The sequence below is a fragment of the Pleurodeles waltl genome, chromosome 11 (assembly GCF_031143425.1).
Source record: "Pleurodeles waltl isolate 20211129_DDA chromosome 11, aPleWal1.hap1.20221129, whole genome shotgun sequence".
NCBI lineage: Eukaryota > Metazoa > Chordata > Amphibia > Caudata > Salamandridae > Pleurodeles > Pleurodeles waltl.
In genome coordinates, this window is record NC_090450.1 from 138,299,426 (window position 1) to 138,311,904 (window position 12,479).

The 12,479-nt window shown below is 43.7% G+C and overlaps 1 protein-coding gene across 5 annotated transcripts in view; it reads left to right on the plus strand.

The window, feature by feature from the left end:
• Window positions 1-12,479, plus strand: part of VEPH1 (ventricular zone expressed PH domain containing 1) — a 1,200,547-nt gene that overhangs the window by 565,256 nt on the left and 622,812 nt on the right. Inside the window, exon 8 of one of the 5 annotated variants that reach the window (XM_069213283.1) lies at window positions 7,524-7,607. The exons of the other annotated variants lie outside the window; for them this stretch is intronic. Coding sequence (XP_069069384.1) covers window positions 7,524-7,596 — 73 coding nt within the window. The 3' untranslated portion in view covers window positions 7,597-7,607. Of the gene's footprint in view, window positions 1-7,523; window positions 7,608-12,479 lie in introns of those variants that run through there. 5 annotated transcript variants of the gene reach the window in all.

Consider the following 12,479-nt stretch of genomic DNA (forward strand, 5'->3'; position numbering starts at 1 on the left):
AACTCCACATTCTTGTCAAATACATACAACAATACTGATTGCTATGGGGATTTATTGTGCCAAGAGTGCTTCCAAAACGTGCATCACCCATTCCTTTCCCTCATTGATTTCGCAGAACCACCAGCACACCGCATATCAAATATCTCAACAACAGCTACTATCACTTGAGCGGTATCCAGCACACATTTCTCACAGTCTACAATTTTGCTATGTTTACTTTCTAAACATGCATCTCCCCATTCTTTCACCTGTCATCTTCACTGACGCACCAGTACACTCCGTCTATGAGCCTTCATTTGCGACAAAGTGCCTGCTTCTCCAACAGCTTGCACATATATATATATATATATATATATATATATATATATATATTTATCTGTTTGGAGAAGCAGGCTCTTTGTCGAGAAGGAAGGATTACATTGCTTTGTTATAGTTGATAATAGATTAAATTTGAAATTTTCTGGCAGTTTCTTGGTGTGGAAGTTTTTTCTTTTCTTTAAGGTAGTCTGTGTAAAAGGATGAAAGTTACAAGGTGTGTTACTCTTTATTTGTTAATTTATATATTTTAGTTTAGTAACATTTAATTTTTAATTTAAATATAAGTATTACTTACTTGATTATGTAGAGATGTATATGTTCTCTTTTATTGTTTGCTGTGAACATCTGGTGAGTTTATTCCTCCTGCAGCATTTGACATTTTTGTAGTATTAAGCTGTATAATTAGTGTGCCTTTTTTATTGTTTGTTTAATTGTTTTATTTTTATTTTATTGGTTTATAGTGTTATTTTATTGATTGGTTTTGTATACTTTAAAAAAATTTGATCAGTTGAGTCCTTATTTCGTAAATGCTAACGTATGCTTTTTTTATTGTAATATATAGTTTGTTTTATTTATATATGAATTTTTATATAAATGTACATATATAATTTATATTTTTACTTGTATTTTAATGTTTATAGTCAGTATTAATGTTTTTGGTATTTTTTTATGGTACATTTTATGTGTATGATTTCTTCGGAATGAATGTTACATTTTTGATTCATGTAATATATTTGTATTTATTTATAGATGTTTATAGTAAATGTAGGGTTCATTTGAAGCAAGTGTTTTATGTTTAAATTGTTTTTTGTGTATGTTTTACTTTACAGATTTATTAGCTATGTTGATGATAATTGTTGTCATGTTATATGTTTATTTGTAGGTGAAGATATTTGTGTTTCTGATATTTTTGTTAGCGACATATGTGAAAATCAGTGTCCGTGACAGCGATATTTGTGTGCTCAATATTTGTGATTTATATAGTTATGGATGTGGAGTCGATATTTTTGTTCTCAATATTTAACCCAGACATTTCCTCTGTGTCTTCCAACAGGTCTTCTCCTCTTCAGACTGGGATTAATGCCATTATTGTTTCAGGTCTTATTTGCTAGAATTCATGACTGCGGGTTCCCCATGGAAACACATGTTGGTTATTTTGAGGGCAGACTTGGATTTTGGATTTTCAAGTTAGGATATCAGAAGAGATGATATGTTGATTTTGAGGATGTCAAGTATTGCTTAGGGGTTAGTTGTTTTCGGTTGGTGAGTCTTGGTAGAAAGGTAGTTTGTGACAAATAGTGCAGTATTTCTGGATTAGGCCAAATTTCATGCCAGAATTTGTATTGTAGACAGCTGTAATGAAATGCAATGTTAGGGCTTGTAGAAGGCAGTGCCATATTGGCGACGATTGAGTGCATGGAGCACAGTGGATGACTGAGAAGAACAATTGGTGTTGAAAAGAAATCTTCTGTGGTCTTAAGGAGCACCACACGCTGTTTTAGGGTTGTGGTGATGGGGTGAGGAAATAGATGGCAGTGGTTTGGAATGATGTAGTGGAGAGATTTTTCTGCAGAGAGGAAAAAGTTGGTGGCTAGAAATATTGTTGGTGTTTGAAAAGGGTCTAGGCAGTAGGTATGATGTGTTGAGAACTTCCGGTATTGCTGTGAGGGGTGTGATGAGTCTGAGGCCATCTTGAATTATGAGAGGCTAATTGCAGAGATTTTAAACTGGAACATGATCTAAAAACTTCGGTATTAGTTATAATGACAAGGGCATCATTCTTGGTGATTTTTATTTTCAGATATTTGAAGACATGAACTATGAGAGTTTCTAGGGTTCATCTCAAAGGAATTTTTTTTGTCTTTTTTTGCCTTTCAGTTATGCACTTTGCATATCCATGGTGAAGCATGGATGTGAAGAACACCTTGATCCAAAAAGCGGAGTGGTGTATGGATGTATGAAAGCAGGACATTTGCTAGTGTTTGTTAACACACTTTTGCTTTCAGGATTTGGTTATTTGGGCATTGTCTGAGGGCCTTGTTGCAGTCTTGTGGAGATGGCACGGGAGGCACATTTGGCGTTTCTGAGGTTCAGTCATGTGTGCAATAGAATTACCAAAACATAGCTCTTTATCAGCAGATTTATGAATTAGTAATATGGCTAGATTGTGAAACTTCAGAGTTAGAAGGCATTCATCTGTGAAGTCCTACCTTTTAAGGTTACTGTGAATGCATTGCACTAGTCTGTGTGTAGTATATGTTAAGCTCAGGAAACGTACAACTGCAAGAATAGGATTGGGACTGGAAGAGACATGCTGTCAGTCTGTTCTAAAGATTCTCATTGGCAAGTCTTCTGGGTTCTAGACAGCAGCTGCGGTTGCTATACAGTCTAGTTGCTAATTTATTTCCTGCAGAGTCTGGGTTGAAACATGAGGCACAAGACAGAAAGTTATGATAGATAAGAGTAGGGAGGGTCTGTTTGAATGGCAATCTCCACTTGTCTGAGTAAGCCTGAAAGGGACACAATTCTGAAATGCATGGTCGTCAGCAGGCATATTGATGATCTTCTCTTCGGGTTCTGAGGATGGTCTCTGGTTTGTCACAGAGGAGGTGACAGCTCACCTCGAGTCTGTAATCCTAATGATAGAAGAGACTTAGGACCTTGCAGGGCATACAAGGTGAAAGACTAAGGGCCATATGTACGAACACTTTTTCCCATAGATACAGAATGGGTAAAAACCTTTGATACATCTGGCCCTAAGGGCCCAATTACGATAACAATGGTGAGACCACCGGACTCCCAATATGTTGGTGGGGAGGCGGTCGACAGGCCGTCGGCCTCCCCACCACTGTATTACGATGTTTCTGCCGGGTTGACTGGCGGAAACAGTGTGATAGCCTTGGCCTCGGCTCTCAAATAGATCACAGGCCAATGCCACTACACACAGCACACTTGGAATGGCACTTGGCAGACAGTGCGCATTGCAAGTGTGCTGACAGGGGAGCCCCATCACTGCCCAGAACATGGTCCTCAGCAGTGCAGGGGCCCCCATGTGGCCCTAACTCTGCCTATCCACAAGGCTTTTCATGGCTGGGGCCCCACCATGAAGAGGCTGGTGGAAAGGAAAGTCATGATCAACACAGCCTTGAACCCATCGGGATCTCTGATCCTAATGGAGGCGGTGGTGTTGTTGCAGTCCGATTACCAGCATCGTAATCTGACGGGCTAACCGTCAGGGATGCAGCGGTCGGACCACCATTGTGAGTACCATGGTCCAAGGAACCGCCATACTCGTAATCAGGCCCTAACTGACCAACATCACTCCCATCTGTATTTCCAAGGCACTGGTAGGTACTATTTTGCTTGTTTTTTAATGTTTACCTACCTTAATTGGACTCTTGTCGCTAAACTCAGAAGATTGATTTTAAATCAGCCCTATGCTATGTTCATTAATTATGTAGTATTCTTATACCAGGAATTACCAAAACATTGTTACAATTGATTCTGAAATGCAGAAATAGCTTGGTATTCAAGTTGCATCATAAGTGCCCCTGAAAACTATTAATTTTCCACGAAAATATGTTCCCAGATCCGATTCCTGCAGTTCCTCACTTTTTGGCTGTTACCCACCCAGACATTTTGGCTAGCTGTACTGCTGAAATATCCCCAGAGGCAAAAATCAGGAATGTGTGGTTGCAACATTAGTTTTGATTCATAATTCAATTGGTAACTGGAGTTACTGACCATATTGTGAATTCTGCCCCACATGCAATGAGGGCCAATCTGCATTTCAGGCGAACTAGTGTACTTAAATCCCACTGTTTTTAAAGTTTTCTCGCCTCAATGGTACTTACAAGGAGGAAAGAATGAGTTAGTCATGGCTAACACTTGTGTCTACTGTATCTGAAAACCAGCAATCATAAACAGTTGAGAATATTTTATCACTTCTTCTGATATAGTTAAACATATTACATTTGAATGCTCATCAGATATTACTTTTGTATTGTGTGGAAGTAAAGGGTATTCAGTTTGTTTTGTTTTCTTAATTATTATAAATATTGTATTTTACACAGGCTGGCTTTACAGTTCGGTCTAAAGCTATATTTGTATTTGTATTTGTGAGTCCTGTTTTATATGGATTGGGGTTACTGATATAAGTGTCCATTCACAAATACAATAGGAGATTTGTATTCCCTGTTCTTTTGTATTTTCTCTTTTTGCTGTCACTGTCACAATATGCTTGTGTCAAATTATATGGTAGTCTTTACAAAAGTAGACCTGTCTCATTACTTAACTATAATACATTATTTAATTTTAGTCATTCGGGAACATGTTGGGTTGAGGTCATAGCTCTCAAAATGAATCATCAGATCACACAACCTGGAATTAGGAGTTCTATGGTTGGTCTCCTCAAATCCTAGTATAAATATTAGTGATGTTTAAATCAAATAGATGTATATAGCCAAAGGTAAAATAATTAAATAGTCCTACTAAATGAATATTTAGTCTCACAAGGGAAAAAAATGAAATTCTACGTTTACAAAAAGCTAATTTATACTAAATAAAGAAAGAGTATATCCTCAATAAATGTTTTTCAATAGGTACATTTACAGGTGTGTTGTGGTGTATCTGGAGCAGTGGTTATTTTGTCAGTAGTGATAACAGGTGTAGTTTTACCTCCTTTATTTCAGATCCAGGCGCTCAAAAGTGTAATGTGAAATGTCCTAGACAGAATCCAAGTAATCATGGGTAATGTACATTTATCTTAAAACTTGCCAGACTACTTTTTTTACTAAGAGGAATTAAAATCATTTTTAGGGTTGTATTAACATGAAGTAATTATAAGGGGCAATTGTAACTCAGTATTAGTTCAAGCAGTCGACAAATGTCTGGGTTGATTGGAAAATGGCTAAATTTGGATTCTAAAGTTACAATAGAAAGTTCATGATTTTGGTCCACTTGAACAATGTGTTAGAATTGATGTTTTACCACAAATAAACATGAATATGATCATGTTGGGAGATTCAGAGTTTAGAGCTTCTGTGGGAAAAGTTTCCCTTTTCCTGGAGGAAAAACTAAGGACCCAATTTAGAGTTTGGCAGGCAGGAATTTACTCCATCAGGGTGGTGGGCTGAATTACTCATCGCCCAGAGGGAGAAGATTCCTACCAAATTTAGCGATGTCCTCTGGCCCAGCTGTGCATCTCTTGCATTTGCAAGAACCCCTCTCACTGACCAGCTGAGTTTTCCCAGGTTGCTGGTCCCAAACCTGGCAAGAAGAGTTGGCAGTTGTTACCCCAACTCTGCGGATCGAAGGAATATACTAGTTGCCACTGGGTTGAGACCTCCACGCTTCTGGTTAAGAAACCTTAAACATTGACTGGAAATTTCAGTCATTGTTTAGACCAGCAATTCAGTTCTGTGACTAGTTTTGGTTACTTTATCCCATTTGCTATTTTCATGCAGACTGCTCCAGGCCTTTGCAACACGTGTGATCAGATGGTGGGGAGCAGTGAGTCTTCAGTCACAAACAACCCGAAACAAGATCAGAAAGCAATGAGAGGCTCAAATACCTGTTAGTGTTTGGGGTGTTACAACAGCATGGGCCTCATTACAACTTTGGTGGTCTTTTTGCAAGACCACAGCGGTGGCAGGTTCCAAAAGACCTCTATGTTGCTGGTAATCCAACCGCCATGTTAAGAGTCAACTATGAACACCGCCAAAAAACAGCCACAAATCAGATACTGCCAGGACTCAGGAGGGCGGGAATGAGACGGTTCCACCACCAGCACCGCCATGCCAACCACCTTCCACTCACCAGATTATGACCCGCAAATCACCACAGCGGTTGTTCCATGGCGGAAAACCATTGGCGGTCTGAACCGCCACGCACAGAACTCACTTCTTTCAGAGTAGCCCACCACATTGCACAGTTCGAATACCCCACAACTGACACACATCCACACGCCAGGCACACCTACTCATTGCATTATATAACACACCCACACACAACCCACAATCCTTTGCAATGAAAATGACCACCACATACGTGGAGAAGCCACAACCTCATAGCTCAGCACTCATACGCCATAGGCACATTTACACTTCACACTCACCACACACCACACAACTGCACAAGCAATACTATACATACACATCACAACTACAGACAAACACAACAATCTACCACCACTCACAAGCGAACACCCTCACCCTTCCAGGCACCCTACACTGCACCCTACATACACAACACCCACCCTCACCCACAACACAACCACCATGTCACGTCAAATGCACCCATCAGTGCCGATGACTTGAGGGTCATGGTCAATGAAATCATCAGGGTACAGCCACAAATCTTAGGAGCACAGGTATAGCAAACCCCCATAGCCAGGAAAATTGAGTTTTGGCAGAGAATAGTCGTCAGGGTCAACTCAGTGGGCAACCTTCCACGCACAAGGGAGGACATCAGGAAGATGTGGGATGGCCTCAGGGGGGAGGTATGTTCCATGGCTTCATGACACCTGATAGCCGTGCAGACGACTGGCAGTGGGTCCCCATCTCCTCCCCCAGACCTCACTATCACAGCGAGGCGAAGGTCCTGGACATCCTGCATCCTGAGTGCCTGACTGGAATTCCCAGAGGCCTGGACTCTGATGAGTAACTACCACTCCCCTGGCACTAATTTGACCTGTCCAGCATGCGTCTTCAACACCCAAACACTCCCCAATACACCCCATCGCCAACTACACCTCCCACCTAATCACCTAATGCCCCATCCTGCATGCCACACCACCATCCTGCCCCAATGCCTACACACTTCCTGTCAAGTACACAGATAGCCCAGCCAATTACTGACACTCCCACTTCCACTCCCACAATGCACTAGCCCATCTACATCAAAACCTGCAATGTACACTTCACATCACACCTCTTGCATGTATGATTGTTGCACTAGCTACACCAATTAGATGCTTCAATTGAGGACCACTATATGGCAATGACAGCGATGCTATGGCACAACACAATGCCAAACAAGCCCTATGGAGCATGGTACACATGTCACAATCCACTATCCACAAACTGTTAGCACAGCTGCACCTGTCATTGCCATTGATGGGAATCAAGTCAAGCCACTGTATGCATCAGACAAACAGACAACCAATGACACCTCCACCACTTAACCCTCTCTCACTCCATCCACAGGTACCCCTGCAACTGCCACCTTGGAGAAGATACCGGAGACAGCCAGCCCTCCTCAGAAAGAAGGCCCCAGTGAGGACAATGCAGCTGGATGTCTGGACAATGACAACCTACCTGGCCCAGCTGGTACCTCTGGTCAGTCTACCACTCCCTGCCTCACCCTGCCCACATCAACCCCAGCTTGTGGCACCACCATCTTGTCAACCCTTCATCCCCAAACCTGTGCCCCAAGGACTGTTCAATCAATTGTGTGTCCCACAGTACAGGGAACTGAGTCACCCCCTCACACCCAAGAGAGTGAAGGTCCTTCTGACAGTGGGAGTTGGGACACCATGGGGGAACTTGTAGGCCAGACGACGGGGCAGCCAAGGCACTCATCTGACCAGGAAGCCATCTCCCAAGTCCTGGAAGCATATCATCAATCTCAGGACAGGATGGGCCAGGTCATAACCATTTTGGAGGAAAACCAGAGGTCACGCAGCATGGCCTCCATTGCAGGGGTGCTCAAGGATATTAACACCACCCTGCATGCTTTATCCACCCACCAGCAGGCCCCTTCCACTAGCCACATCACATCAGAGCCGTCTATATCTACTGCTGCCAGTGAATGGAGGCTCTGACCGGGGAACCACAGACCTCAGGTACCCCTCCCTCTGGAGCTGAGGAACTCCTTCGCAAACATGGACATCCAATCTGACATCCAACTGGAGCAGATGCCAAGACCAAACCCACTGCCACGAAGTGACCCTCTCCTGATTACTCTCCCTTGTGTGTTACTGAAGCACCCAGTTGAAGGTTCAATGAAATTACTCAATTTTCCAATGGCCGATGGATACTGGACCTGTGCTACCAACAGCTGTGCCACCTACTCTGAGGATTCCATCTACCATGACCCCACTCATCACCTGTTTGCCACTGTATGCACAATAAAAACTATAGATCACAGCTACTGCTTTTGTGTCTTTATTTGTACACATGCAAATGTTTGGTCTGGAAAAGTTTATGTGGGTACGGCCCCCTAATCCAACAGGCAGTGTAATGGACTGATGAGGGAGGCATCCTCTGCAGGAGGCACAGTACAACACGTACATCCTAGGGTAGATGTAAGAAAGTCACTAGCACAGCCACACACCAGAGTATATCCAATTATCCAACTTACAAAAAGAACATAACAAAGACTACCATCAGGATTGTAGGCATGGTACCACACAAAGCACATATGCAGTTCATAGTTGTCGTGTCCACTGTAGATAGCCATATAAACAGGACACAACAGATATGACATGAGAACAGGAGAATGCAGGACGCATAATACAATACAGGCCTGTCCATAGGAGATGTGAATATTGCAACCTGCATAGAGTACACATGGTAGAGATGATACATTTTCAGACAGCACCTAACATACATTCAGTCACCTCCCACAACACACCCTTAGGGATAGGTACACATTACACCACCATTAGCAATCCAAATCAGGGGGACCATTGACAGCAAACTATGTTGAAATATTGCACATGAAAATACACACACAGCATACCTGTATGTTACTGGAAGTACTGGTTGATGAGCTACCCCCTGGAGTCAATGGCACCTTCCTCATCTGCCTTCCCATCACTTTCCACATCTGCATCACCTGCCACTGGTCCAGCTGCCGCCTCATTGTCAGCTAGTAAGGGTATCTGACAACGCAGTGCCAGATTGTGGAGCATGCAGCAGGCAGCTATGATCTGGTATTCCTTTTGGGGACTGTAGACTAGGGCACCACCAGAGACGTGCAGGCATCTGAATCTGGCCTTCAGGAGGCCAAATGTCCTTTCTATTACACGCCTTGTCTTGCATGGGACTCATTGAAATAGGAGTCAACAGCCAGGGAAGGTTAGGACAGCCAGAGTCACCTGTGTGCACAGAGGTAGTACCTATTACAACACAGGTACAGCCACAGGGAAGAATGTGATGACAGGTACCATAACAGAGACAAGCATCCTAATGCATACATACCAATGAGCCAAACCCTCTCTCTCTGTAGTAGTTCCATCATGTGGGGGACATTGCTGTTCCTCAGAATGTAGGAGTCATGCATAGATTAAGGAAACTTGTCTGTCACTTGGGAGATTTATTGGTCTGCTACACACACCATCTGAACATTGATGGAGTGGTAGTTTTTCCTGTTCCTATACACCTGTTCATTGGCACTGGGAGGAACCAAAGCTATATGGGTGCCATCTATCTCCCCTAGTACATGAGGGATGTGTCCCACATCATAGAAATCTGACTTCACATAGGCCAAATCCCCCAGTTGGGGGAATCTGATTTAGCTGTCAATGTGTTTCAATTAGCACACAGTACATCTTTCAGCACAAGACTGACCATGGGCTGTGACGTCCCTGCTGCCAAGCCCACTGTAATCTGAAAGGAGCCTGTGGCAGTGAAGTGTAGCACTGACAGAACTGTGGGAGGAATGGCATAGGGATTACATATGGCAGGCAATGCATCTGGCTCCAACTAGGTACATAGATCCATGATGGTCTGACGATTCAGACCATAGATCTGAATGAAATGCCTCTCCTTCAGGGTTGCAAGGTCCACTAGTGGAGGGTACGCTGGTGCATATCTCAATATCCTCATGACAGGGTATCTAGGATAGAGAGGAGAGAATGTACAATGTGATATGCACTCCACACAAGTTAGCAGAATATATCATTATCACACATACTTAACACTGTAGACATTCTGCACACTCATGATACATACTTTATTGGCAATGCTGAAGCAGTATGGACTCAATCCTTGTTGCACATTGCTGCCCATGATCAATAGTATCTGACATACATCACATGTGTCGGGTTCCATAGGCGGTACACTGAGCTGTCCGGCGCTGAGCACATATGTAGTCATGCTGTGTACCTATATGATTACACCGCCTCTAAGCCGACGTGCATCTGGACATGCATGTCATATGACAACCAGCAATATAAGGCCACTGTGTCATGCATGTCACATGTATGAGCCAGACCATGATGACACAACTTAGGCCTACTCTGCCTTCACGTGGAAAAAATTTATGACCCACTTATTTTCATGCATCAAGGCATGATATGAGCATAAAATGGCAGCCGCCTGTCCTGCAGTACTGGAAAAATGGGAGTGACCTAAGTCCCCCGGCGTATGTTGTCATAGCAGTAGGTGGTTGCAACCGCCATGCAACTCCTCATTGGGTAACATTGCTGCCTATGCAGGACTTGAGTCAATGGTGATCACCGCCAGCAGTGACGGTACAGTATGCAGGGGACGTGACCGCCATTTTCTACAGCCTTGCTCATTTGTCTTCTGACACTCTTGGAGCAAGACCTCCATGAGTTGAGGTGCTGTGTACTGTCTCTGGGAGCCATCATACCACGTCCTGCAGGTGATAGGGCCCCAGCCTTCACCCAAGAAGAGCTTGGGAAGCTGGTGGAAGGGGTCCTACCCCTGTATGAACAGCTGTATAGACACCAGAGTCAAAGTTGAGCTCAATGCCATATTCATGCGTGATAGAAGTGTGTGTGAGGGTGAATGGGATATGTGTTCCAGTCAGCGTTTACATGCATGCAGGGAGCATAGTGTTCAGGAGTGTGAATTGTGAGGATAGGTATGCGTGGGCATTTGCTGGGTCTGCTGTTTATAGTCCACTGCTGTTGGAATGGTGCCAGTGTACATAACTTGCTCCTTCTGCCTGTGTCACCCATGCAGGTCAACCCCACCAGAAAAAGGGGATCTGGAGTTCCATCGCCAAGCAAGTGCGGACCCTGGGGTTCCTTGCCCGGCAGAGCAACCATTGTTGCAAGCAGTGGGAAGACCTGAGACACTGGGCCTGGAAGACTGCTGAGGCCCAGCTGGGGATGTCCTCCCAACGAGGGAGGGGTGCCCGTCAGACAATGTTCACCCTAATGCCCTGCATTTTGGCAGTGGCCTACCCTGAGGTGGATGGGCATTTGAGGGCAGCACAGCATCCACAAGGGGGTGAATACTGACTGCATCCTGAGACTTGACTGGCCTTAAATGGAATTGGGTGTCTCACTGCAGGCAAAGTGACATGGAAGTTTATGCTACATGTGTATCAACAATTGAAAATGGGTACGAGGCACACTGGCTGAGTATATGTTGTAGATGTGTCTCCATGCTTTACTGTCAGTGGATGTACATCTCCCATTTCCATACCTCTCCATGTCTGTATGTAATAGGCACATGTGCGACTCCATCCTGGCCATACAATGGATGTGAGTGTTGGTATCACCATAAGCATTGTGTATGAGCAGTTCCAGGCAACTGCATTAGTGGCTCTGAGGTGTCAGTCCACTCCCATCTGTGTAGCCTACACTGTATATGCGACTATGTAACTCTCCTGATATCACTAGGACTATATTAATTATGAACTAGTAATGGTTTTGACACATTGTGGGGAGGCCATTACAGTTCCACCACAGGACGGGCCTTCATGGGACATGAGTGTTGGTCTGATAGCAGACTTGGAAAATATATAGGGGATCTGCTGACTGTAGGGTATGTGTAGGTAGCCAACATAGGATACTGTAACATGTTGAATTCATGAGGTCTGATATCATAGGTGATGCATTCCTAGGAGTTATACTTGTGGGGATGTGGGCTTCCAACCTATGGGTTGGTACTGGAGGTGGTAAGTGCCCTGGTGTAGGAGGCTGGCTTGGCTTGTAGTGGGTACCACAGGTACTTACACCTTGTGCCAGGTCCAGTTATCCCTTATTAGTGTAGAAGAGGTGTTTCTAGCAGCTTAGGCTGATAGAAGGTAGCTATGGCAAAGCAGCTTAGGCTGAACTAGGAGACATGTAAAGCTCCTTATATACCACTGGTGTCATATGCACAATATCATAAGAAAACACAATACACAGAAGTACTAAAAATAAAGGTACTTTATTTTTATGACAATATGCCAAAAGTATC